Here is a 26,663-nt window from a genome sequence, read left to right as displayed (position 1 = left end):
TTGTCTTCTGTGGAGAGAGAGGAGTGGCGCCGGTCCCCAGTTTGTGAGCTCCCACAGGGCTGAAGATGTCGGGAGGTTTTGGAGTGGTGGGGTGCTTAACTCACTCTTTTTATATTGTTGCTGCGTCTGCGGCGAAAACAGGCGGGCAAGCAGCGCCTCTCCGACTTGACCGTGGGTGAGCTGGGAGTGACCGCTGGAGACCCCTGCTTTCTGTGAATCAGAGACACAAACAGTAAAATCACACTAGAGTTTGGTTGAGTTTTGTAGTAAATAATAGTAAATAGTGATAGTATTATTGATTCATATTAATCATAATGATTTCATTATTTTTAATATTTAATATCATATTTATATATATATAAGCATATATACTTTATACATAATATACAGTAGGCCTATATATAATCTTTTTTATTTTAGTACAACATGAAATGTTCCATCAACTACAGAATGACCCAAGCATAGAGACCACACATCCCTCTCACCTTGCGGCTGCGGCTGCAGCTGCTGCTTCTTTAATGCGCAACTGACGCATTATGCGCAGCAATCGATATATCTGCCGTAGCGTCATCTTTGGTGCGTTGCAGGCAAGACGTGGACGAGGACTCCCACGGGGCCCTCTGTAAGTAAAAAAGGACATGTAATCTCCACCATGCCCCCTTCCATAAATCTGGACGCTGCTGCTCCCATAGCAGGATGCACACTAAAGGAAAAAAGATCAAAAGCTATTAGTTTCCAACCCCAAAAAGATGATTAATTAACTACAATATATGAAACCAAAGCCTCAGATATACACACACACAGACCCATACAACATGCCTGAAGACACAGATTCTTTTACTTGACACCTGATCGCCCTCAAGAACAGACATGATACATCCACATCAATATCACTGAGAGAACTTGATCCAGTCAACAACCACACAAACTTAAAATAAATCACAATAAAATGAATTATTGTGTTTTTGTTTTAATTCTACCAGTGTCATTTATGCAAACGGCATTATTTTTATATATAAGTTAAATGTGTCAGCTTCAGCGCACAATGTCAAATATACATCCTTAAAACAAGATTAAAGTATGAATTAAATGTTAAAGTTTGGTTCAAGATTATCGTCTTTAATTCTTAGAACAAAACAGCTATAGCGTATCCAGACCAACAAAGCACTCGCAACGTACTCACCGGCACAACAGTAGCCATAAGATCCGACTCAAAAATTGTTGTCCAACGGATGCAGAATTATTGCAAATTTTACCCACCTACACCGAGCATACATCTCTTATACAAATTGTCTCTTCAGATGCCGCATGATGTGACCAATCACCGTGGACCAAACAGCGCAGCTCCGCCCTCTAACTACGACATCACCAGGTGATGTCAGTTCTCCTCAGTCACTGCCTCAAACTGGACACAACAATGGGCAAGGGTGTCTCGCGTTTCAGCTCCACGGCAGCGGTGACATGAACTTAATCATCACGCTACCTTTTGTCTGGTGGGTAAATTTAGAATCTGGCATGAGAGAACAAAAGAACGTCCTCAGAGTGATGAGCGCTATGCGATGGTGGACGTGATCCTGGGGGTGAAGCTTTTGTGTGGCCTACAAACATAAATTAAACCAGCTCATGCTTTACTGGCAATACAATAACAATGAAGCAGGTTGTGGGTTACATGTTTGTGTAGTAGAGCATTCAACCACATGCAATGATGATGATGCTCGGTCAACAAACGTGGAGCGCGACAATGGCATTCATAAGTTTTACACGCCAGTGATGTACGGTGGCACAAAACTGAACAAACACACGCACATGCCGCCAAACACTACATCGACCGCAATAATGTTGACTTGTTTAGCTGTCAGTTAGTTGCCAGTCATACAAAAGCCTAACCATTGTCATTCATAACCTCAAAGACAGGCCTTACCTGAATTTTAAGGTGCAGAAACCAGAACGCGTTATTCAAATGTAGGAAATAAGACTTTGGTTTATCTGCACATTTTGTTCAATGGAAATTGTAGAAATAATCGTGATAACATTCCTAACCCTAACTTCCATCAAGCTTCATCACTCACATTCAATCAGAAGCTTTCCATAGATAGCTTTCCATAAATAAACACAGAACTGAAACGGGTTTTTGTATATTTTAAGAATGCTTTACATCGAAAGCATTCTACATCATGATAAGATTACTACTACACTCTTTAAAAAAAGGTGCTTCAAAAGGTTCTTCGATGCCAAAGATTGAGAACCTTTTGGTTCCATATAAAGAACTTTTAACATCTGAAGAATGCTTTCTGTTTCACAAAAGGTTCTTTGTGGCGAAAAAAGGTTCTTCAGATTATAAAAAAGTAAGAAAGAGATGGCTGTTTAAAGAACCTTTGACTGAATGGTTCTTTGTGGAACCAAAAATGGTTCTTCTATGGCATCGGTGTGAAGAACCTTTCAAGCACTTTTATTTTTATGAGTTTATGCAAATTCTACAATGTTTGGAAAAGCAAAATATTGGTTAGAAAATGCTATTTTTTATGTTTTTAAGAACCATTGCTTTATCTCATCCAGAGTTGTAAATTTATATGGCTCAGTCAGCACCATAAAATATGGAGCTGCAATAAATCTCTTAGTAACCACCACCAGTGCAAACCCCAACGCCACTAAATTTCCTTCCTGTTTATGGGCTCCTCCTATTATTCTGTTGGCATATGCCACAGTTTACGTGCACATAGTTTTTTTTTAATAAAGGTGTGAATATTTCTAATACTTGCTAAATATTTTAATAGAATTACTTTGTGAAGAACTTCCAGATATATTCCACCAATATATTCAAATGGATTTAAGAAAACCGAAGAAGAATTTATTGTAGAAACGATCTGTAAGATATTATTAAATAAATTCCATCAATTTATTTAGACCTCATGTTAAACCTGTTTATTTACTCTACAATACTGCCCCCGTGAGACGAAACGGAACAGCCAATCGAATAAAACTGAGCCTGAGCCCCAAAGACGGAATAAACATGGACTTTGAAGGAAAAATGGGGATTTTTAAAATACTATATATATTATGCTAGCCATAGTTCATGTTTATGCTAAATGAACATATAAACAAAATCATAATAAAAAAGCTAGATTATTTTAGACCCCTTCATTTATTTATTATAATAGACAAGCATAACACATTGACTTTCATTGACTACTGTTTTACGTTTATTTGGTCATTTTCCCTCCTTCTCTTGTAAGTTGTTTGTTTAGCCAATGTGTGTTTTTGTGACGTCCCAACCGCACTTACAGAGAAGCATATGGCGAATAAACCTCAAAACCAAACAATTACATTTTAAAGTGTGTCATTAACCCTTTTTGCATTCAAAATACCAACCCTTCATTTTGACCTAAATACCCCTTGCTTATATTAAGGACAGATGTGTCTACTTCAAAACAAATAACTAAAAAAAAAAAAAAAACATTTTATTTATACATTACAGCTTAATAAATAACGAACTGTAAAGCATAGAGCTGCACTATTGTAGTTAAAACGATATAGCCATGAGATCGGTCTCTCTAGTCCTAAATAAATAAACAAACAAATAAATTCCATTGACTTAGTCACGTCTCTCGGTGCCATTAAAAACTATTGACAGCCCATCTCAGACGCACCCAAATGTGCAAACACAACTAGAAGGCTATGTCATCAACAACGCCCACATGTGGGGGGAGGAACACAGCAAGTATCGATAGTTAGACGTAAAATTTTAGCACAACGTTACAATATTAAATAAATCACCAAATGGATACCATGTGCGAATAAAACCTGAAGAGAAACGACACGAATGTCGAATTTTATAACTTTTAACCTCTTGTTTCACGTGCAACAGGTGCTCGGGTCTACGTCATGAATTATTCATGATATGTAAATAAGCAGGCTGGGTTTGAAGTCTACTCAGACGCGAGTCGAAGGACTGTAGTAGTTTTAGGCAACAAGCACAGGGTGAAGTCAGTGGGGGTCCCACATGCGTGCTATCTCCGTTCTCTATCCTGTCGCAGACTCCCCCTAAATGAAAAATACAAGGTCTCCTTCGCGGTCGCCTCGCTTTTTCTCGGAAAAGGAGGTAGCCAAGCACTGCACCAAGGATTCGTGCTGGGTGTTGTTAGGGACGCGGGTGTACGATGTGACTGGCTTCCTTCGGATGCACCCGGGCGGAGAGGCGCTCATACTCCGCCGCTCCGGCAACGACATCAGCCGGGAGTTGGATGGACCACCGCACAGACACTCTGAGAACGCCCGGAGGTGGATGGAGCAGTACTACATCGGCGAAATCGACAGAGACAGCACGGACGAAGATACGGAGGTACGTCACGCATACATGCAGAACGTCTCTCAGTCACAAGCAATATTTTGAGGAAGTCAGCCGCTGTGAGAGGTCACATCTCAAGATGTCAGTGTTCGGTTCAGGAACTGCTGTACACTGAAAAGTTTCGGTTGACTTCAGATTGTACATTTTGCCCGCTTGGTTTTACGTTAAACGGTTTTTAACTGTCATTCTGAAATATTTAAATTCAAATGAAGGCGCGAATGAAATTTGGAATTCAAATTGCGAACTGTGAGCGCGTTTCGGCGTTCAAGTGTTCTAACGTTTAGATTTAATCGCACCCCTTTGATATTGGCGATATTTGGGCATCGTGTCAGCAGGTAGGCTATATATTTCATGCCTATTATTTGATAAACAAGCCTGTGTCTCTGTGTTTGCCTCTCATCTGTCGCTCCCTACGGAACAGGTGGGGCAGGACCCGTATCTCATCTCATACAAAGTTTAGACTTTGTATATTTCTGTCATTTTTTGTACACATAAGCAAAACAGTTAGGTGTTGCCTTTATTTTATTGACACCTTGCTTTCACTTCTTCATGTAATGCATATGCTGGCCAAGCCTAAAGTGCATAAGAAGGGTGGATATTTCAGAATGCAACAGGTGTAAATGAGTATGTGTGTGAGACAATCAAACCGGTCTGTCTTGTCCAAGCAGTGACATCCTCAGGCATGACCCACAACACAATAGCCGAGGAGGAAAATGTCCATGCCACTTCGAGTTTCGTGGACATCTGTCATCATTTGAGAAGGTTTACGAAAGTTAATGGCCATCCCATCTTGCGTATTTATGTAATAAAGATCTTTGATTTACTTAGTTCATGCATTTGATATAAAATAAGCTCTTTTGAGTTGCAAGGTATATTTTGAGCTAATGCATTAACCAAATCCACCTGCTTTTCTGGAAGAAAACAGGTGTGTGAATATTTGTGGTGACGATTCTGACGAATCTGTTTGTTGTCATTTTTTAATATTCAGTTTTTTTATTGCCGGTTGTTCAGAAGCTCCACGTTTTTACTACTGATAGCACATCTTTTGTCTGGCATATCAACAAATAAAACAAGTCATTAATGATTACTTAACTCTCTGTGCTAAAATTGTTTTTAGCGTGTCTCTTGCAAAGCAGGACAAAGCAGGTTTGTGTGGGGATTTTGTGGATTTGAGCCCTTGTTACATTTTCCGCATTCTGGTCCATATTCAAAGCTAAATTTAACTCAATTGGTTGACTATTAAGCATTTAAGCGATATGTTAGTCACCTGAAACACACAAAAGTCTTTGCTTTGCAACGATTGCAGTGTAAACACTCCGATCTGTTTAATTGTGTGAGAACTCGGCCCTTCACCACTCAACTCGAGGACACTGCTGTGATTTTTATTTAATTTAAGTGTCGCAAGAACATTTTATGAAATAAAATTGTTCTTGTTTTTTTGAGAAGCCTAAAGATTTGGGATGCAGAACGTTTTTGGTACAGTTTTGAAAGATGATTATGAATAATTACGGAGTTATCAGCATTTTCAATCAGCAGTACTTTTATTTTGGAATAGAAACCTTTGTCAGAAAATCCCCAAAACGTAATTGTCTTAATTCCATCCCTAGTGTCAGAGTGATTTTATTGTATGCATATTTAATATAATTATATTGTAATCTTAGCAGTCACCATGATCTTAAATGTGAGTCATGGATACTTTACACTGAAAATCAACATCGAAAAAAATATGATGCTTGACAATTTCTTTGAGTCTAAAGTGAAACAGACGGCCCCCCCAAACCAGCTTTGTCTGCACAAAGTTCAACAGTATTTAATCATTCTTATCATTTTGTTATCAATCTTTAGTACTCATTGCCTTTTGAACCAGCTCCTCCCTAAGATCTCAAGACTGTTGATTGCCATTCGCTCCCACTAAGAAATGGAGAATGACTCATCACTCAAGTACTGTCGAACTCGCTAGACCTGCTGTAAAGTTTTTAAACCTGCAAGTTTTCATAGTATTAATAACCGTGACACTGCAAGGGCAAACTTTAGAGTTATTAGGCCTTGGGGATCATCTGTCTCTTGCTTCTTATTGATCACTTGTAAAACCAGCTTGACTTGTCGGCTTGGTGCACGGGCTGCTAGTCACGGGTGCTGCTGGCTTTGTGTGTGCACATTTAATAAGGAAAGGATGAGATGGAGATGAGGATAGCTGTGTTGTCTGTGATGTCATGATCAAACGGCACCATAAGATTCTACGTATTGTGTACACATGAATTTGAGCGATACTAAAATGCTTGAAGTAGTAGTTGGGTTTATAGCTGTGCAGCAGGTTGTTCTTTATGGGTTTCAGATATGGAAGTGAACTTGTAACTATATTGATGAGGTCATAATGTTCGCTTTTGTAAAGCAAGGTGTCATTTCTGTCTGTCACTCTGGACAGAGGTACAAGAGCAAAGGCTTCTTCCCACATTTGCGATATTCTGAGTTGCACTTTTATTGACATCATTAGGACGTGCTCTACGACACATCGTGGCGTTACACATTATATACGGCACATGTACAACACTTGACGCCTTGAAGTTCTGACACATGCATGCAAAATCAGTTGAATTTGTAAGTTAAGATTGGTTTATTGCTTTCTGTAAGTATTGTGGTTGAATTTTCATAACAGCTATATTACTCTGGACCAATAGAGATACTGCTGTGATTAACTTCCTTAGATAAGAAGAAATACTTAGCATGCAGTAGTCTAGCCTATAAAGGAATAGTTTTTTTACTCACCCTGTTGTCATTTCAAACCTATGTGATTTTCCTTCTGCAAAACACAAAAGAAGATATTTAGAAAAATGTTGAGATTTAAGTCAACTTTCACTTTCATTGTGTGGAAAAATCTTCATAATTCCTCAACGTGTTTTATAAAAGGGAAAAAATCATATGTGTTTTTTGGTAACAAAATAGGGTAGATAAAAAAACAACATCATTTTCTATTTTGAGTGATCTGACTCTGTGTTATTACCAGCAGACATCGATTCCTTAAATCAAGACCCGCTCTACATTTTATTTCCTGTTGCACTCACCACATTACGTCCACGTTGACCTGAAAATCTTATCTTTACATTTTTAAGCTTCCCTGTCATGTTGAGTTCATCTTTCTTGTGAACATGCTTTCTTAAGTTAGCAATGTCTAGCCGAAACATTTGGTGAACATTTCACCATGTCCAGTTGCCCGATAAGACATTTTGTAGAAAAATGTATGAAGGCAGAAGCATGGGTCTGCCAGCCTCTGGGATATGAATCTCATTTCTCCTTCAATGGCCTTTTTGTTTTCCAATGCTTCAGCCACAAAGGAGCATGCCAACCTTACCAAGGGCCATCTCGGTTGGGATGCTCAATACAGTGAAATCCCATTCAGTCCTTCATTACTTTCGTCTCGTGATAGTGCGAGGACCTCATGTTGGAACTCATGTTCATGCAATAACCTTGGTATGCCTATGACCAAAAGGTGAACCGGTACTATCCTCAGGTGTGGGTAATGTTTACTGCGGGCTGCTATGCCAACAGGGACAGCCTCGGTACTTAGTTACTCCAGTGTTATCAAACCTCTTCATTGTCGTCTTTCCCAGAGGAGATTGTGTCAGACTGCACGGACGCACACCTTGGGAGCTGCTGAAAGGTATTGGGACATCATACGGATGGGGCCGAAGGTCCAATCATAGCCGTGGCTCAGAGGTTGGATTGTTATGTAGGTCACTTATAGATTAGAACGCACTGCAAAGGCAGATGGTTCGGCCACCATTGGTCCCTGAAGTAAGGTTTGCACGCTCATTAATTGCATCAAGTTATTGGAGGGGTCCCAAGAGAGAAGCAATGTTGATACAAGACTCATAAGATCGTCGTCACCAGGAGACACCTGCAGCCATGGCTTTGGGTAGAGCCCTGGGACCCTTTCCTCCTCAGTAAAACATTTGAGCGTTAAATGCTTAATTACAGTCATTGAGAAAAAGTTTTGCATATCAGTTTTTAGGGAAGTTTAGTTTGAAACGAACAAATCTGCACAGAGAGTTGAGTCTAGTCTTGTGCTGCGTGGAGAATGCATGGAAAATCATTGTATGAACTGAATATGATTCACAAGTTTTGTTCAAATTGTAGCTTGAGGAAAAAAAGATGTTTTGTTCTAAATCTGACACCAAGTTCAGCCGTCCTAAAGAGAATCAACCTACACGTTGTTTTGACATTTTTTTAACGTTGGTTTTTGTGTTTTATGCTGTAGCCAGTAAGAGTTGCATGGCGTTTTTATTGGATCATAAGAGTTTCAAATAGGCACTTACATCACCCACATCTTGATTCGTATGTTGATCTTTAACTTTGATTTACTGGATCACACAGGCTGAAATCTGAACAGCCTGTTCAAAAAGATTCTTAAAGACACTAGCCTGAACCAGTTTGACCAGTGATGGTTTCATATGTAAGAACCAGGTGATGTAATTATTCAAGGAATGCAATAAAGCACCTTTTGTTGGACCTCATTTGTGTGTTTTGTAAGTCTGGTATTTCAAGGGTGGTTTGCTTAAAATCACTGATGGGGTTCTAGCAGGTTTTACGCAACCGGTTCATCCAGTAGAGATGACAGAACCTTGTTTGTTCAAACCCTTGTGTCAAACCCATCAAAGTTGAAAAAAGATGCATCAAAGGTGAAAAATGGCAAGCAAAAAAACATTAGATTCTACAGGATGTCACACCAGTCCTCTGTTTATACTACAACAAACTCCTATCTTTTGAGAATAACGCCTTTCAGATATGATATCTCATAACATGACTCATTATGAAACCAAGATCTTCCTGCCTTGAGAATCGTTTTTTTGAAAAATTCAGTTTGATGCATTTTTTTATTGTCCCCTTCAGTAGCTTCTGTAAATTAGCTTCATTTTGATAGTTTGTTTTTAACCAACCATTTAAGTAACTTAACCAGTCTGACCGCCTAAATGATGAGTAGCGAAGTTTCTCCACTGCTGTTGAGCAGCAACCTGCATGCATTGCAATGGTTTCCAATAACTGAACTGAAGGATTAAAATACTCCAAAAAGTTATTAATAGTCAAAGTTTTAGGTTGATGCAGATAACAGAGAGACTGACACGTGAATGTCAGTGCCTGTGTATTCATCCTATGAAGTTTGTTAAACATGTGTTTGGTTTTGTAATTTTCCGTTTTGTAATAATGTTTTGTAATATAGTTCACATTGATATTACGAAATTAAAGCATTATCATGTTGCATAGTGTATATCGAATGATTTTATCACGTTTTCTGTATTATTGTGCAGAGCCTTAAAGCTCAAATGAATTGAAATATTAATAAGATTGTTCTAAAAGTACATGTGTTTTTAGCAACATGCTGGTGAAATGTGGAAAATGTGTTAACTTTGTTTTGAAATTTGTTGCATGAATCTGCTCGATTTTGAAGCCACACGTGAATCTGATCTTTGTATCACAGGCTCATGTGTGTAAACTTGCCAATGTAGCGACCTTTACACCCTTGTTTGAAGGGAGGGACTCGTATTGTTCTCGCACGTAGTTTTGTCACATAAGCACACGGTCTTCACTTGTTTCGCAGCATTTTAAACATTCCCATTTCTTTTGTCATGTGCAAACTACAGCTTTCCTTCAAAAATGTGTGCTTGTATCCATAAGTAATGTTTTTTTCTGTAACTTTAATGTCTTAATAAGAGCTGGGTTTTTTTGACAGACCATCTCTGATAGTAGCCACTGGTTAAGTGTGATTTTACCTACCTTCACATCTAATTCCTGAAACGGAGCGTTGATGGTAAATATGGCCTGGCCAATAAGGAAAGGAATGAAGAGAGTGAAAGGGAGAGAGAGAGAACATTCTTGTGAGGATTTCCAGTAAAATTTCCAGTATCTGGCTGAGCAGGTTTGGCCAGTTGTACGGGTGATGTGACTTGCCATCATCAACATCCCTGTTTATGGCGTGGACAGACCATTCTCGGCCCCGCCTACCTGTTTCAGATCCACAGGTCTGAGATCAGCTTCATTGTTGTGTGTTAATACTTTAGGATACTTTTAGAATGTTTTTTTATTTTGTTTTGGAGCTTAGAAGCCCCAGTCCCTATTCACTTTCCTTATGTAGAAAAGATGGACCAGGATTTTACCTGTTTCAGATCCACAGATCTGGGATCAGCTTCATTGTTGTGCGTGCATACTGTACAACAGGAGAATAATAAAAACTTTTAGCATACTTTTAAGATGTTTTTTAATATTTTGGAGATTAGAAGCCCCAGTCCCCATTCACTTTCATTTTATAGAAAAGACGGCCCAGGATATTTTTCTTCAAAACTTAAATTTTTGCCAGTTCACATGCTGATGTTTTCGACAGCTTCGAATGGTCCTCTCTTATCAAGATCAGTTCGTCCAACTGTGTGTCCTGGCACCGATTGGATAATGGTTAATCATTGACTCGGAAGAACCCTCACGCATCATGTTAAGCTATAGCATCGTACAGGGGAGCACGGTTAATTTCACTTATATTTAAGAAGTGAACGATGTTATTTAAGACTTAATTTTGCTTTCGCTGTGGTTTTGTTAAGTATCATTAATTGATTGACCGCAACATAACATTATAGCACACCTGAGCTGAATTAATTATCTTTATTAGTGAACTACCATTTATTAATAATCTGATTTTCACCCTATTATGATCTCAGTCGATGCAAGTGTGAACTTTGGCCACGGCATCTTAACTCCACTGGAAAGCCCTGCTCGGCAACCACTGACTCATCACAAGGCTTGGCCTGCCAATGACACTTGAACAAACGACCCGTTGTTCCAGCATCACGGGAACAATCGCTCACATTGAAGTAGCCGAACTAGCGCCTGTGCTGTCACAAAGACAATTCATACCGATCGTTCCCTCCTCCCATACCTTTGTTAATTCTGATTCAATAATTCAATCAATTTTCAACCATTCCGACGGTATTAATAGCTATGTCTTCTCCTTAACTTTTACTGGGAACAATATGGGTGCGTGTTCCGCCGGATGGTATGTGGCCACATATTATTCCTACATCTCTGTCCTGGAATGCGGTGGGCTGAAGTTAATTGAAAAGCACACGGTCTGCTGTGACAACACGCATCATTATGCATCACTGTGTGAAGCCTGGGTTGCAAATTATTTTTGCTGTGCTCCGTTTATTTTTATAAATTGTCACATTGATATTGCAAATTGTGTGGTGGTGAGATTTTCTATTTCTGCAAAGATTCTCAGCGTTTTATTTTTTATGTTCTCACACATAATATTTAGTGTTTTGTATTGGTTATGGAACAATGTGTGTAGGGTTGGTACAGGGTTGGGGGACGTTAGTGACCTCTGTGCCCTCTCTGGTGTGTGTTCTCAACCCCCAAATGTAGTCCAACACACTGCCAACCCTGTTCCGACTGTACCAGCCTGAGCCCTCTTTATTTTCTCTTCCGTCTCTTTTGTTCTCTCTCTCTCTCTCTCTGTGTATGTATGTGACTTTGTCATTCAGTCTCCTGAATCCTTACTGCTCCATAAATGCGTCTTATTGTTTACACAGAGAAACTCTTTCAGTTCCATTGTCAGTCTACAGCGCAAGCATGTTTCTTGCCCATGTCATATTGCCCTTGTCCACACATTACACATGATACCAATTTACGTTTCTTTTTAAACAATAAAGTTGCCAAATCCTGCTAAATTTCACTTTTTAACTTTTTCTTTACGGGGCCATATTTGCTGATTTTTTTATTTATTTTTTATATTTCGATCTTTCAAATTTTTGTTTTATAAATTACAATTTTTTTTTTGCCTGAGCCTGTATTATGAATTATTATTTATTACTTTATATTTCTTATTTTTTAGTTTTTACTCTTAAGCATATATTTTTAGTAACAAACATCAGTTGAACTATTTTCGCATCCATATTTTTATTATATGAGGCTTTTTCTTCACCTGTGGCCTGAGCCCTAATTCATTTCTGACCTTTAACAGGGCTTCGAAAAGAACGGACGACGAAGGATTTAAAGTGTAAATCTGAGTCCGCCGTCTTTAAAAGATCTTGTCTCGCACAATGTGACAACCCTGAAAATATCGCACCTGGTACATTTATCATTTATGTCGCTCTGTATGCTGTCATTAATTCAATTTCACATCTGCTTTTACAGGTGTTTGTAACTTTAAAGCCCATAGATATTTGCATACCACTCCGGAAAATTACTTACTACATTACATACACTAACAGACAGGTCTAATGAGTTATGCTTATATTTTCATAGATTCCACTCGACTGCTTGTTCATGGGTTTAGTCAATAACATCATTCATTTCCTTCTCTTTTTGTCTTTCTACCAAACGGATAGCGAAACCTCCCCTGACCGCAAATCATTCAAAACTGTTAGCAATTGCCAGTGAAAGGATTCATGGTGGATTCACAACTGAGTGACAGAAATCAAGTCTATAAACGTTTAATTTAATATTAGTCCATAGCAATCTACATACTAACACCTGTGTGTTAACAAACATTACAATTTGCTTGTGTAATAGGCAAATATTAACATGAATGCAATGTAAATAAAAAAAATCCACTAAATGTAATTGTACTAAAGATTATTAAAGAACATTTAATCTGTTAAGGACTGTTTCACAAATAAAATGATATAGTTTCAAATAATAGGATATAATGTAAGAAAGTATTCAGGTGGCTGATGATGGATTGTGTTGTGTGCTTGTATAGACAGATTTAGAAACATAATACACATGATTTGATATTTGTTTAGTTTTAAAGGTCCAGTGTATAAAATTTAGGGGCATCTAGCGGTGAGGCTGCGAATTGCAACCAATGGCTCACTCCACCCCTCACCCCTCCCTTTTGAAGCCCTACGGTGGCTGATACAGAACAAAGATGTCATCGCGTTTTCGCTTTTTTGCCGAAAGAGATAATATTTACGAAACGCGGTCTGTAGAGCAGTTTGTCCGTTTAGGGCTACTGTAGAAACAACATGGTGAATTCCATGCTATGGGACCCGCGGTGTATGTAGATAGAAACAGCTCATTCTAAGGTAATAAAAACAAAACTTTATACACCTCGGAAGACATAGTTACAGTATGTAATTTTTTACATTTTTGTCAATAGATCCTCCAAAAAATTACACACAGAACGTTTAGAGGGATAGTTCACCCAAAAATGAAAATTCTGTCATCATTTACTCACCCGCAGATTGTTGCAAAACGGTATGAATTTCATTGACTCTATTTATTTTCCCTACTATGGCAGTAAATGGGGGATGAGATTTGTTTGGTTACTGACATTCTTCCAAATATCTTCCTTTGTGTTTAACAGAACAAAGACATTTATACCAGTTTGGAACAACCTGAGGGTGAGCTAATTATGACAGAATTTTATTTTTTGGGTGAACTATCCCTTTAATAAACTATGATTTGAAATGTAAAAAGGAAATAGAGAGTGGTTTAGTTTTGTGGTGCATTCACATGGTGGGGGGAGTGTTGGTATTGTGGTTTTGAGGTACACTTCTGAGAACTCATAGTCTTTTGAGGAAATTTGATGAGGTTTTCTTTGTTTATCTGGGGTTTATAAATAATTATATATACGGTATGTGTGCTAAAAATGCAGTGCATGATTTTATAATAATTAGGTAATTATCTCACCCTTCCAAAGTGTGTCATTTCTACATTCACCAAACCAAAGAACAATTTTGTGGTCTTCCATTGTCAACAACAGATAGAGCTGCCCCACATTCACCCCATTGGTTTATGCAGTGTTTCTGTGTTGGGCTAGTTACGAGGCTCAAACAAATAGTCATGTTTTGATAGCACCACAGTGTCTCACCTTTCAGGGAAATCAACCTACAAATAGCTTCCTTAAAGCTGGGATACAAGAAACCTTTTTGACATCGAAAATGTTTAAAATCACTAAAGGCCACACATCACGCCTGAACCTGGTTTACGCTTCATCACCTTCGTTCTCACCAGAAGGGCGACACACATCTAATGTCACGTGCCACTCGGAATGAAACACACCTTCTTAGACAAAAGCAAATCATTTGCCTTCATAGTTTTCACATTAACCGTGCTTCTTTGACCATGACCTCAAACAAATGCGTAAATGAACCCCTTTACAATTACTACACTGTCACACAGACAAGACGTGGAAGTTTATCGAAGACCAGATCTCATTCCACAGTTTCTAAATTTGTACTTGCACCATTCACATGTTTATGTATACTGTACGATCTCTTTGCTCGAACACACATGATCAAGATAACAGCACGTACAGTATGTGCAAGACAAGCTTATTTTGTTTCTGTCGTGGATCTGCGTGTATTGTTGGAGAGGCCTGTCGTGCAGGTTTTTAGCAACTACAGCGTTTTGATAGTGACTGTGTCTATAACTACCTCTGTTTGTTTCTGAATCCAATCCCGTGTGTATTGTCCTAGTTGCTAGTCCGGTGTTGAATTCTGTGCGTCTTTTTGCTTGTGTGCATACGAAAGCATTTTTCAAAGTGTGAAAAAATCTGGTGATTTACAGTATATGCTTGTGTTCTTCCATTCATATCTGACTGTAACACCTGACAGGGCTTCATGTTTTATCAACTGCGCCGTGTTCTCTTTTCCTCTTTCTGCTGTTGGTTTGTGTGTTTTTCTAGACTAATGACTAGCGTGACGCATGGTAAACAATAAAACATACCAGAAGGGCACGTATGCATTCACCGAGCAAGGTGTGTCCAGGTGCAATAGAAAAATGTCTCCGTGTTTGTACTAAATCAGGATTTTTTAACTTGAAAAAGCCTGAAGATGGATGTTGAAAGCGCTGACGGCAACAACACGGACATGTTCAGAATGAAGTTTGACTGGTGTCAATGTCAACAGCTGTTACCTTAAAGAAACATGTATGGAAATATGTGTGCTATGTATGGACTGAGTTGACACACAGTCACCTGGAATATGTGGTCAGGCTAGTCGGCTTTGTTCTACACGAGAAGAATGTGGCTTATAAGGTTATATTCACCCCAAAGTGTTTTCAGTGGTTCATGTACCTCCAGAAACCTTGAGAAAGATCGAGAGGTGGTTGAAGAAAGGCGTAAAGGGAAGAATGTGAATAATGGTCTTCAGGATGATCAAGTTGAAGTTCATGAAAATCTTGTGACCAAACCCACATGAAATTTGCACAGTTTTGACACATTTTCTGCAGTGAGCAGAATGAATTTCTGTGTAAATTGATCGTGAAGTGGGTCAGTCAATTGGCCATAAAGTAGTTTGTTTACTGCAGGGATTTGTGTAAGAATCATTTTAGACTTTTAAAACATTTGTAAACATATTTTACACATTGTGTATAATAAATTCATTTGTAGCAGAAGCAGAACATATGTTTCTTTAATGGCTTGTGCAACCATACTTGGTTCACAAATGAGCAGCGTTTGCATGGGGACAGTTGGACAAATAATGGTCACGAATTCATTTTGAAATTAGGGCTGTCAAACGATTAATCGCACCCAGAATAAAAGTTTGTGTTTACATAATATATCTCTGTGTACTGTGCATATTCATTTTGTATTTAGAAACGCATACACATCCATGCATATATTTAAAAAATATAAAAATTAATAAACATGTATATATAATTTCAATTATTGCTAAGTATAAATACATCTTAATATTTCCTAAATATACATACATGTATATGTATACATGGGTCAAAGACGAAAAAGGGTTTAAGCATAAAAACAATAAGTGTAATACTGCTTTAAATTGTTGTTGTTCAAAAAAAAGAAAATGTTTTCTGTTTAATTTAATTGCGTTTTTGTTTTTCTGAGCAACAAGTAAATAACAACCGGCTGCCTGTACATTATCCCTTACTTAAAAGACTAATTACTTTCACCCCAAATGCTAATTAGTTGTATTTTTTTGCCAATATACTAGGTTTTTCCCATTTGTCAATAAGAATTGTTTACTCGTTTAAGCACAATAAAATGTAATGTGCTTCCCATATTCAGAAGTCAGAATAAGCATGATGTTTTGTAAATATTGTGTTACACTGAATGACAATGTAACATTACTTCAACGAAATATTGACTTTTTATTCTCCAAAAACTTGAAACCATAAAGTAGAAATTTTACTTACATTTAATGTGCTTTCTATGGACATAAAATCACTTTTGAAAATGTATTTTGATGGGGACATCTTAACGTCTTTTATACACATACTGTATATATGTATACGACACGTATACATATATGTGTATGTTTTTGTGTTTATAAATACAAAATTATTATGCACAGTACACAGACATACTGTATATTATGTAAACAAAATTTTATTCTGGATGCAATAATCACGATTAATCGTTTGACAGCCCTATTTGAAAAATGAATTATTTGTAATTAAACTATGTTAAATATACTAAGATAAACATGATCAAATTAGCCATCATTTGAATAAACCTTAACATTTATATACATTACTAAACATTAACATTAATTCATTTGACAGATGCTTTTGCATGATTTACAGTATATGCAAGACATATTGAAATAATTAATATATTGCAAATGTGCATATCACAATAGTTTCCAATAGTGGATTTTAAGATTTTAATTTTAAAATCAGTATAATGAAAGTTTTAGACATTGTCTAAAAACATTGTGTGTTGGTTACATCATTTTCAATATACCTGTATTTTAATGTTTTTTCAGTTGATTTTACAAACTTTACAAACAATATTGTGTTGCATAGCGTATAGCGCATTATTTATGATGTTGCTGCATTTTGACATTTTTCTTTTATAGACCACTTTGCAAGATGTAAATACTGGTCCTGAAGCACTTCCGATTTCAATTTGTATTTATTTATATTAATATTTTTTCGGTCATAAATATTTTGTTGTATTTTGTTCAAACGTTTGTGTAATGTTTAAAACTGATACAGGACGTTCTTCTGGACAGGTGTTGAACCAGCATTGTTTTTTACATCACCCGAAGAGGTCTATATCATGCAATCTGTTTTATCTGTATGTTTATTCCTTTGTGATCAAACCCATGACCTTTGCGTTGCTAACATAATGCATTGCCAAATGAGCTACATGAATACAAGTAAGCATAAAAATTTGGTACAACAGTAAGAAACATCTCCCGGTGCGGTGGTATCGCTATCATTTAAAGCGCCCAGGGGGCATCAGTCACATCACAAGAACATCCATGGTGTTATTCCTAAGACTCATATCAACCTATGTTGCATTACTCTCAGGATGGTCGAGCATGCGCTTGGCTTGCATTCCCTACCTAGGTGTTAGGTTGCCATGGAGGCATGTGCGCGTTAGTGCGTGTGCAGGTGTGATGGGGGCAGGGTTAATCACATCTTTAATGTTAGAATGGTACGGTGTGACATGGGACCTGATTAATATTTCACCTGTCCCACCAAACTAGTCATCTGTGAAGGGTGTGTTAGTGTGTGTGTGTTCAGTGTGTGTGTGTTACTATTGAAGTATGGTCTTCCGTTCTCAAGATATGAGACATGACATCATGTGTGTGTGAGTGTTCTGTGAAGTGTGTACAGTATGAACAAGCAAGCAGGTAGACATCATGTACTTTGGTTATTGGTATTATGGGTATTTATTTGGGTGTGTTTTGAATGCACTTATGACGTGACGACATTTGAATGTCTTGAAAATAGCAAACAAAAGAAAGCGAACCAGAATAAGTTTTCCAACAACAGCAGGTTTACGTCAATGTGATTTATTGGAATAGTTCACCCACAAAAGAAGACGTTGCAGGTCTTCTAAAGTCATATATGAGAAAAAAAATGTTTAGTCTAACAGTTTTTAATTGGTTGATACAGTACACCAAAGCAATCTGAGAAATTAGTTGAGCTTGAGTTAGTTGCTTGAATCAAATAAACAGTAATGACTCTCCTTTGAATCATAATCTCAAGTTATTTTAAGCAGTTGATTCTTTTAAAGGAGCAGTTCACCTAAAAATGAAAATTCTGTCTTCGTTTAATCACCCTCGAGTTGTTCCAAATCTGTATAAATGTCTTTGTTCTGGAAAAATGCTTGTAACCAAACAGTTCTTGGCCACCATTGACTACCATGCTTTATAAATGTCTTTTTGTTGAACACAAAAGATATTTTGAATAATGTAGGAAAGCAAACAGTTCTGGGGCACTTTTGACTACTATTGTCCTTTTTCCTACTATGGTGGCCAAGCATTCTTCTAAATATCTTTCAAGAACAATCATCAGAACAAAGACATGTATATAGATTTGGAACAACTCGAGGGTGAGTAAATGATGACAGATTTTTTTTTTGGTGAACTGTCCCTTTAAGAGTTAAGACACAATGAAATCTCATCTTGTCAAACATGATCATTAGCGTTTTACTAACCTGCTGTTCTTTTTTCCAGACTTTAAGACAAAGAAAGAAGACCACAGAAGACGTAACAGAAGAAGAAGAAAGCTCAGACATCAATAAATGCGCTAAAGTTGACGAAGGAATGGTACGTAAAGTGAATGTTTTGACAACCATGCATTTGGATTATCTATTCAACCAAGAACAACGCAGCAATGTTACAAAATGGACCAAAAGGTTAGGAATAGTTCACCCAAAAATGAACATTCTGACATCATTTACACAACGTTGTTTGGTGTATCACAAAAGAAGAAATTTTAAGAAATAAAGGTGTTATATTCAAAGTCTTCCAAGGCCATTTGATAGCTTTGGGTGTGAGACAGACTGAATAAGTAAATCTGGACATCCACACTAGTTCTCCTCGGTACATTCATGAGAATTCACGGGAGAATAGGCATGTTCAATTTCAATCAGATATATTCTGTGTCTCGATAGATGCCGTTTACAAAGCCGGTTTCAACAATTGATTCACAAATTTGATACTTTTATGCTGCTTTTGTGTGCTTTTAGAAGCTTGAAAGCCCAAGTCCCCCCATTTATTGTAAATGAATAAAAAAGCAGCCGGTGCATTATTCCAAATCCTTCTTTTGTGTCCCTCATAATAAAGTAAGTCATACAGGTTTGGAATTTTTGAACATTTTAGGGTAACCTATATTTCACAGTTGTTTGCTTGACATCTGGAAGCAAAGCCTTCAGTTCAAATGACAGGAAACCGCAAACACCATTACGCCTTTCACTCACACTAACAGTGTGATACGCTGAAGACCTTATTTTCTGTTTCCCTCTTCTAGAAAAATGAGCTTTCATTTAATTTATTATTCATGTATAGATCGTCTGTTCACGGCTGAATGATTTAGTGAGAAAGATTCAAGCAAGAATATTCCTTCACTGACAATAGCTCTAGAATATACTTTTCTTCTTATCTGTGTGAATGTCCTGTGGGTAGACTTACAGGTCTTTCAAAAGCATCGATTGTTTGGTCCAAAGCCCCCTGAGTTTGACAGACGGGGTCAGTGTTCTCCAGTGCACTGACCTCCCCGTAGCAGATCCATTCCATGATGTACCAGTCGGTTACAACTTTCAGTTATCTGAGATTCCCATGTTTGCATATCTGTTTGAATGTGCAAACAAATGGGCTCATAAGGAATTTTTCTTTATTAACTAGAAGTAAAGTGAAAGGGCGAATTCCACATTAGCTGATCGAAGATATTTCATATTTCAGTTTATATTGATGCTGTCCTATAGTCACTCTTTACGTTTGTCACTAGAGAATCTAACCAATAAAAAAGATTAAAAAGTGCTTGTCAACTTGGATTTAAAAGGATAAGAAGGTACAGCGCTTCTTTCCATTTCCTGAAAAAAAACATCCGAGGTTTTGGAAGGACAGCGACGATATATATGATTAAAATGTATGAGTATATTTGTGATTGTAGTATATAATTGATCATTCAAATCATGTTTTTTTATTAAAAATTCGATTCAGTTGAATTATTTTGGTAGTAATAACAACAACAATTTTGCACATTTCGGTGATGAGAACTTGGGAGAGAAATACGCATGATCACAAATGGTCAGGTCACGACACAAAAAATCTAGTAAATCAAGCAAGTTTTATTTTCTTTAATCTGTTCTTTAATGCAAGTAAATGATTGTTTGTATATTTATTTTCTCCTTTTTTTGTACATTATTCATATTCATCGCTGTTGCCATAACAACCCGCTGTAATTAACACTAATGATCCTTGCAAATGAGTCAGGATGGGCAACGAGGCTGGATTCATCATTCACAGGAGAGTGGTCTCGCAGCGGTTTAAGGTCGTGCTTTCATTCATACCAAAGAGGCAGTGATTTATCCTCCTGTGTCTGTTGATGGCCTGACAGATGACATTTCCAAGTATCAAACCTTTTTCTTGTTTTCATTGTTCAGCTCTCCTCCTTATTCCACAAAGGAGCAGTAAATATCAAAGTGGGTGGTTATCTAAAGACTTGGTATTCTGTCACGCAGTACCACCTTGAATCGACCGATACCGTTTTTTAAAGCCACCCATATTTGAACGTCACTAAAAGTTGATGGCCTTTCGTACTTTGTAACCTAAAGTCATCATATCTTAAGTGTCATTGGAGAGGTGTTATAATGAGCATGAGTACTAGAATGTACTGCATTTTATGTGACAGTAGACTGATGTTACACGAGCAGAAATGAAGAATGCATCCACCTTGAGTTCAAGGTTTCAAGTTGTTTGGGGAGTTGTCGCCCCCTTGTGGTCGTGGGCTAGTACTACGTCTTAGACACGCCCACCTTGTTTGTTTTGTTTTACTGTTATAAGGACATCTGGTGGGGAAAGCAAGGAACTTCACAACGTAACAAGTGGTCAAAGTTTGCACCATAAACAAAAAAAATGCTAATCATTCAGCAACCTGACGTCAATGATGTACTGTTTTTGGTTTTCTTTTTGGTTCCTCACCATTGGAATTGCAGCCTCGGCATTGTCTGATGGGATTGCCATGCTTCACATCTTGTCTTCGACTCCGCCTACAAGATGCAAAACGCCAATAGCAAGTCAAGGAACCGATTCAAAACTTTTTAAATTCTATGGAGTCGGAGACTTTTGAAGTCAGGAGTTAGAAAGAAACGGTCGAATACAAAACAAAAAGCATTTTGTGCACCCTGCATATTCTGTATAGGGCGCATTTTGTACATTGTCACTTCATTTTGCTTTGTATATTTTGTCTATTGAGTTTAGCATAGTCATATAGTGCATAGCATTCTGATATACTGTATATGTATTTAGCATTTGAACATACTATATTGACTTTTTAATAATACGTAAAAACTTTGGGTAGAAAGAAATCTTGAGCAGTGTAGTGACTGAAGTTTTTCACATCACTATACAAAAAGCAATGAAGAGCTTTAACCGTAAAAAAGTACAGTTTGAAGCTTTTGTGATTGAAAATGTGTTTTTATTTTGGAGGATCTGGTAGACTGGAGAAAACCACTTGCCTGGCAGGTCGGAAACCTGGGAGAGAAATATGACACGTGGGTCCATCAGCCTGTGGACCGACCAATCAGACTGTTCGAGTCCGACTTCTTTGAGGCCAACACAAAAACTTCATGGTAAGAAATTATATAAGATTTTTTCATTTTCATAGAAATTCTTCATTTTTTTGTTAAAGATGATCAATATAAGTAAGGATTTTTACTACTGGCCCTACCACAAAAATGGATAAATGTTAGTTTTTAGCGATGTATTTTGTACTTTTCATTAAAAATAATATTATGGAATAAATATTAATAAATGATAAATAAATATTAGGCTTTCAGTTTGCATTGAACTTGTCTTTGTGTGTGCAGGTACATGGTGCCAATCGTATGGTTGCCTTTGGTGGTCTATCTGAGCTGGTATTGCTACACATTACTGGCACAAGAGAGGACAAGAGTGCACATTACATCAGGTAACATTCACTGACCTTATTCAAACATCATCCATTCATCCTAAATAAATAACAAACAACTGTTAAGTAAATAAGTTGTCTTTCTATAGAGATATATGTTGACACTTTGCATGATAAATATGCATATTATAATATCTTTTCTCCATTCTTGTCATTCTCAGATTACTCCATTCTGATCCACAAGTACACCTTTCCATTTTTTTTCATGTTCGGTATGTTCCTTTGGTCTTTTGTCGAATACTGCATCCATCGCTTCGTCTTCCACTTGCGTCCACCCGCCCACAATTATTACCTCATCACGCTGCACTTCCTGCTGCACGGTCAGCACCACAAGGTGTGTGATTTCATTCAGTTCACTTGCGTTAATCTTGAACGTGGTTTTTGTGTCATTCATATTAACATAGTGGGGTCCAAAAGTCTGAGACCACCAATGAAAGAGTTTCCTATTTGTTTTAATGTTTTGTAATCTTAAAACTTGCTGTTTATTTCCATGTTTGCATAAAAAATGTTGGATCAGACTTTCGGACCCCATTATAAACACTGATGATTTACATAGATCACAAAACTTTTTCCTCCCAATTTGCTCTTTTTCTGACCCAACAGTCTCCATTCGATGGCTCTCGTCTGGTGTTTCCTCCCAGCCTGGCGGCCATCGTCATCGGTGGTTTCTACGTAGTACTCACAAAGATCTTTCCCGAGGGTCTGGGGACCTCGGTGTTCGTCGGGGGTCTGTGTGGATACGTGGTCTACGACATGATCCACTACTACCTGCACTACGGCTCGCCACAGAAAGGCTCTTACCTGTACGGATTAAAAGCTTATCACGTCAAACACCACTTTGAACACCAGCGGGCAGGTGAGGACAAGATTTATTAAGACTCTAGGTGGTAGGGAGTGAGTATAGTGCTGCATATATCATGACTCTTTGTTCATAATCATGATCTTTAATCCGTCTTTTCTACAGGTTTCGGGATCTCCACTACATTCTGGGACCACCCCTTCAACACAGTCATCCCAAAGCAGACGTTTTAGAATACCCCATCTATCGCCACAACGACCAAATCCATATGTTCCCTGCAAACTCCCATAAGCCCCTCCCGTCCCCGCGCCACCCCCAGCCTTATGTTACCGTGTTAGGTACAGTGTCTTACCCTGCTGCTGCTACCAGCTATATAGTCTACGGCCTTCGTGATCATCAATGTCATGATAAGGGAGAGTGCCTAAACGTCTAGAATCTAAATAAATATTTATATGCTGTATGAATGTACTGATGAGTCAACATTAATGGGTTTTTTAGAGGCACCAGAATATCCAACTCCCAGTTTTGCCCATCCATGTAAGGTTAGATGTACAGATAGATACCAGTAGGTGTGGGAGGGTGTGTGAAGGTGTGGATGAACGAGAGAGAGTGAGCGTGATTTTCTTAGTCGTAGTGTTAATGTGCTGAAGGGTATCAGAGGGTCTTGTGAGCCATTGCCTTTAAGGAAAACTCAGGAAAGTCTCAGATGCTTTTATCTACTCAGTGTTGATGCTTACGGACCATTGGTTCCCCCAGCTGTCTGTCAAACTTTGCTCCGCCTACAGCGGGTCCAAAAAGTGTTTGGGAACATGTAAAAAATGGCAACAAAATATCAAACCGATAAATACTGTATGAAAAGCTTAAGCACCGTTTTTAAGCAAAATATGTTTATAGTTGCAAAGTGAAAAGAGGAAAAATTGACGCTCGGTTTGATACTTTGTAAATATTAAAAAAGAAAAAATGATATCTGAATACTTTTTGGGCACACTGTATGTGTGACGTCACCGTTCCATGTTTCTCTGACATTATTTCATCATGCTTTTTCATTGTGGGTTACGTCAACCCTGTTAGCTTCAGCGGTCACGTCACAAAGAATTTGTTTTCCAGGACTTGACGATTAGATCACAAGTCTCTATCATGCTTTCCTTTCTTATCTCATTCACTTTGAGGTGTTTTTTGCCAATTGACTTACTAACACAATATCCTGAACCGTCGGAAGCCAAAACCAGCAGTTCCTCGAGTAATATGTTACATATCCACATCCACTGAGATATTAAGTTATGGAGGATTGAAGGTGGCTTTTGGTTCCCCGGATTAGCACTCGGGGGTCTGCTGTCACGAACTCGTGAGGGCATGAAGCAGGGTGATGCGGTCTCTCCTGTCGGTGGGGGTTGCCGGATATCCATAGCTGTGGTAGGGTGGAGGGTCTATATAAATCCTCTGTCGGTAGATCTAGCCAGAGCGACCCCCTCCTCATTCTGGTGTGACGATCTGTTGCATCTGACCAGGTTTCAGGAGAGGGCCCGCATGAGAACACATCCCTGACTGATCTCTCATCAGTTCATACGGCAGATTTTTGATTCTTGAACCGCTTGTCCGTTCTCTTTTCTGTTTTCGTTCTAACCCTTTTGTCTTGACACTGACTCACGCCGCTGATTTCTGGGAATTTTCCAGAAAGGTAAAATGGAAGCCGTGGCCTCATTCAGCTCTACTTTTATCAATTGTTATTTGCCATTTTTGATCACAGGTTCCATGCATAAATATTACGTTTTCCCAAATTATTTTATCTGTGGTAGTACATTGATTTTCTCTTCATATGAGTTTTATGAGGCCAAGTTTTCCCTGAAATATATACAGTATATATATAGAGAGAGAGAGAGAGAAAGATTATATTTAAGTAACAAATGCTCCTGTCTGCCTTTCTATTCCTTCCAAACCAACTACAATAACATTGTAAGCCATGGAAGGGATGTCAGGGATTCGGGACATTTAAATAGGACCTTTCTTCTTACCATGATTAAATGGCAGAACGAAACTAATAAAATGCAATGGCTATTGTAATGTTTTTTTTATTATTTGTAACTGTGACGCCCTCCTGAGCTCACGGTGCTCCGGTGGCATCAGAGAATGCTTTTGAGTTTAAGCAAGTGAACAGAGCAATATATTTATCTGTTTATTTGTATCAAGGGAATATAAATCTTTCAGCTAAAGATGCCTCTAATAAATCTCTAAATCTGTTTACTATGTATTTTTACTTTGGAAATTTCTATGCAAATGCAAATGTATTTGTAAATAAACATATGTATATTTCTGATGAAATGTTGTTTGAGTCTTGAATTTGTTGACTTTGTTGTTTATTTTATATATTTTTATAGTATTAATTTACTGATTAAGGAAAACAAACTTGCAAAATCTTAAAACAATGTTTGGGGTTTTAATGCAAAGGTATAATTTCTTTCAATAAGAAATATTGATGGACATAGACAGTATCTCGTTATTAACTAGTGTCCAAAAAGACCCCGTAAACTGTTTTTACTTCCATATTCTGACACATTTCCGAGTGAAAAGGAATTTCAAAGGAGAAAATGAGTGGGCGTGGCTTGCGTTTTCACTGCGAATTGATTGGATGTTTAAAAACAGCTGTTGCATTTTGAAATGAAACTGGCAGCAGACCGACAGTTGAAGGGGAGGGCTCCGCCTAAGCCGTCTAATTTACATCATCGATAGATAGTCATTTCATGGCGGAAGTGCATTTTCAGATTTTTTTTACTATTAAAAAATAGTACATTTTTTACAATTTTTTTTACTATTTACTATAAACGCTGCAATATTTCATGAAAAAATAAGAATGGTCATTTTTAATTTCACTGGGACTTTAAAGGGGTCATATGATGCGATTTCATGTTCCCTGCATCTTTTGTGTGTTACAAGTTGTTCATGCATATATTAGACATAAAATTGCAAAAAATTTAAGTCTCGAACCAAAAGAGATGTTTTATTTAAAAGCTGAGGCTCGTCCAAACCTGCCTAAAACGCCTCGTTTAGACACGCCCCCACAATTCTAATCAGTTCGTGAGAAGCATTGAAGAGCACTGCCCAAAATGTATATGCAAAGTAAGAAGGCATGTCTATTCCCGCTGTAGTGTTGTTGTTGTTGCTTCCGCCATGTCGTGGACGCTGTGTGTTTCATTACAAATGAAAAACTGCTTGGTCTTCCAAACGAGGACACAATTAGAAATCGGTGGTTAAATTTTATTTACAACAGTCTCTTGTGAAAGTAAATTCGGTGTGTACCTCAGGAAAATGTCTGCATGCTTTACAAAATAGCACCTTTTGTATTGCTATATTCAATCCATTTAAACTGTTCATATCAATAAGAACTGAAGGAGCGTGGCTTTACATCAATTACGGTAATCGGATATTTTCTGTTCTATCGCGGACAGATCTGGAGGTGGACAAATTTGATTTACTAATTCGGAAGCCGGCTGAGTGAGAATATCAGTGGAGGCTGAAGCACAAATGCTGCCATTAGCACTCGACTGATTGGATGTTGCTGTATGTATTTCACCTTCATTTCCAGGGGCCTCAGTGTGTGTTTCTTAAGCTTCTTTATCTAGACGTGGTTTTTTGAAAAATTGC

The 26,663-nt window shown here is 37.8% G+C and overlaps 2 protein-coding genes across 2 annotated transcripts in view; one reads left to right on the top strand and one right to left on the bottom strand.

The window, feature by feature from the left end:
* Window positions 1–26,663, bottom strand: part of ccdc135 (coiled-coil domain containing 135) — a 175,672-nt gene that overhangs the window by 43,104 nt on the left and 105,905 nt on the right. The window lies entirely within an intron of this gene.
* On the top strand, window positions 3,799–25,337 carry fa2h (fatty acid 2-hydroxylase). Its single transcript, XM_057329099.1, has 7 exons — window positions 3,799–4,339; window positions 18,769–18,861; window positions 21,745–21,887; window positions 22,125–22,225; window positions 22,387–22,559; window positions 22,829–23,081; window positions 23,190–25,337. Exons 1-7 carry the CDS (start codon window positions 4,046–4,048, stop codon window positions 23,255–23,257), a joined length of 1,125 nt encoding a protein of 374 aa, XP_057185082.1. The 5' UTR covers window positions 3,799–4,045; the 3' UTR covers window positions 23,258–25,337.

The sequence above is a fragment of the Triplophysa rosa genome, linkage group LG3 (genome assembly GCF_024868665.1).
Source record: "Triplophysa rosa linkage group LG3, Trosa_1v2, whole genome shotgun sequence".
Lineage (NCBI taxonomy): Eukaryota > Metazoa > Chordata > Actinopteri > Cypriniformes > Nemacheilidae > Triplophysa > Triplophysa rosa.
Note: the sequence above shows the minus strand (reverse complement) of the source record. Positions and strands in the feature narration are given on the sequence as shown.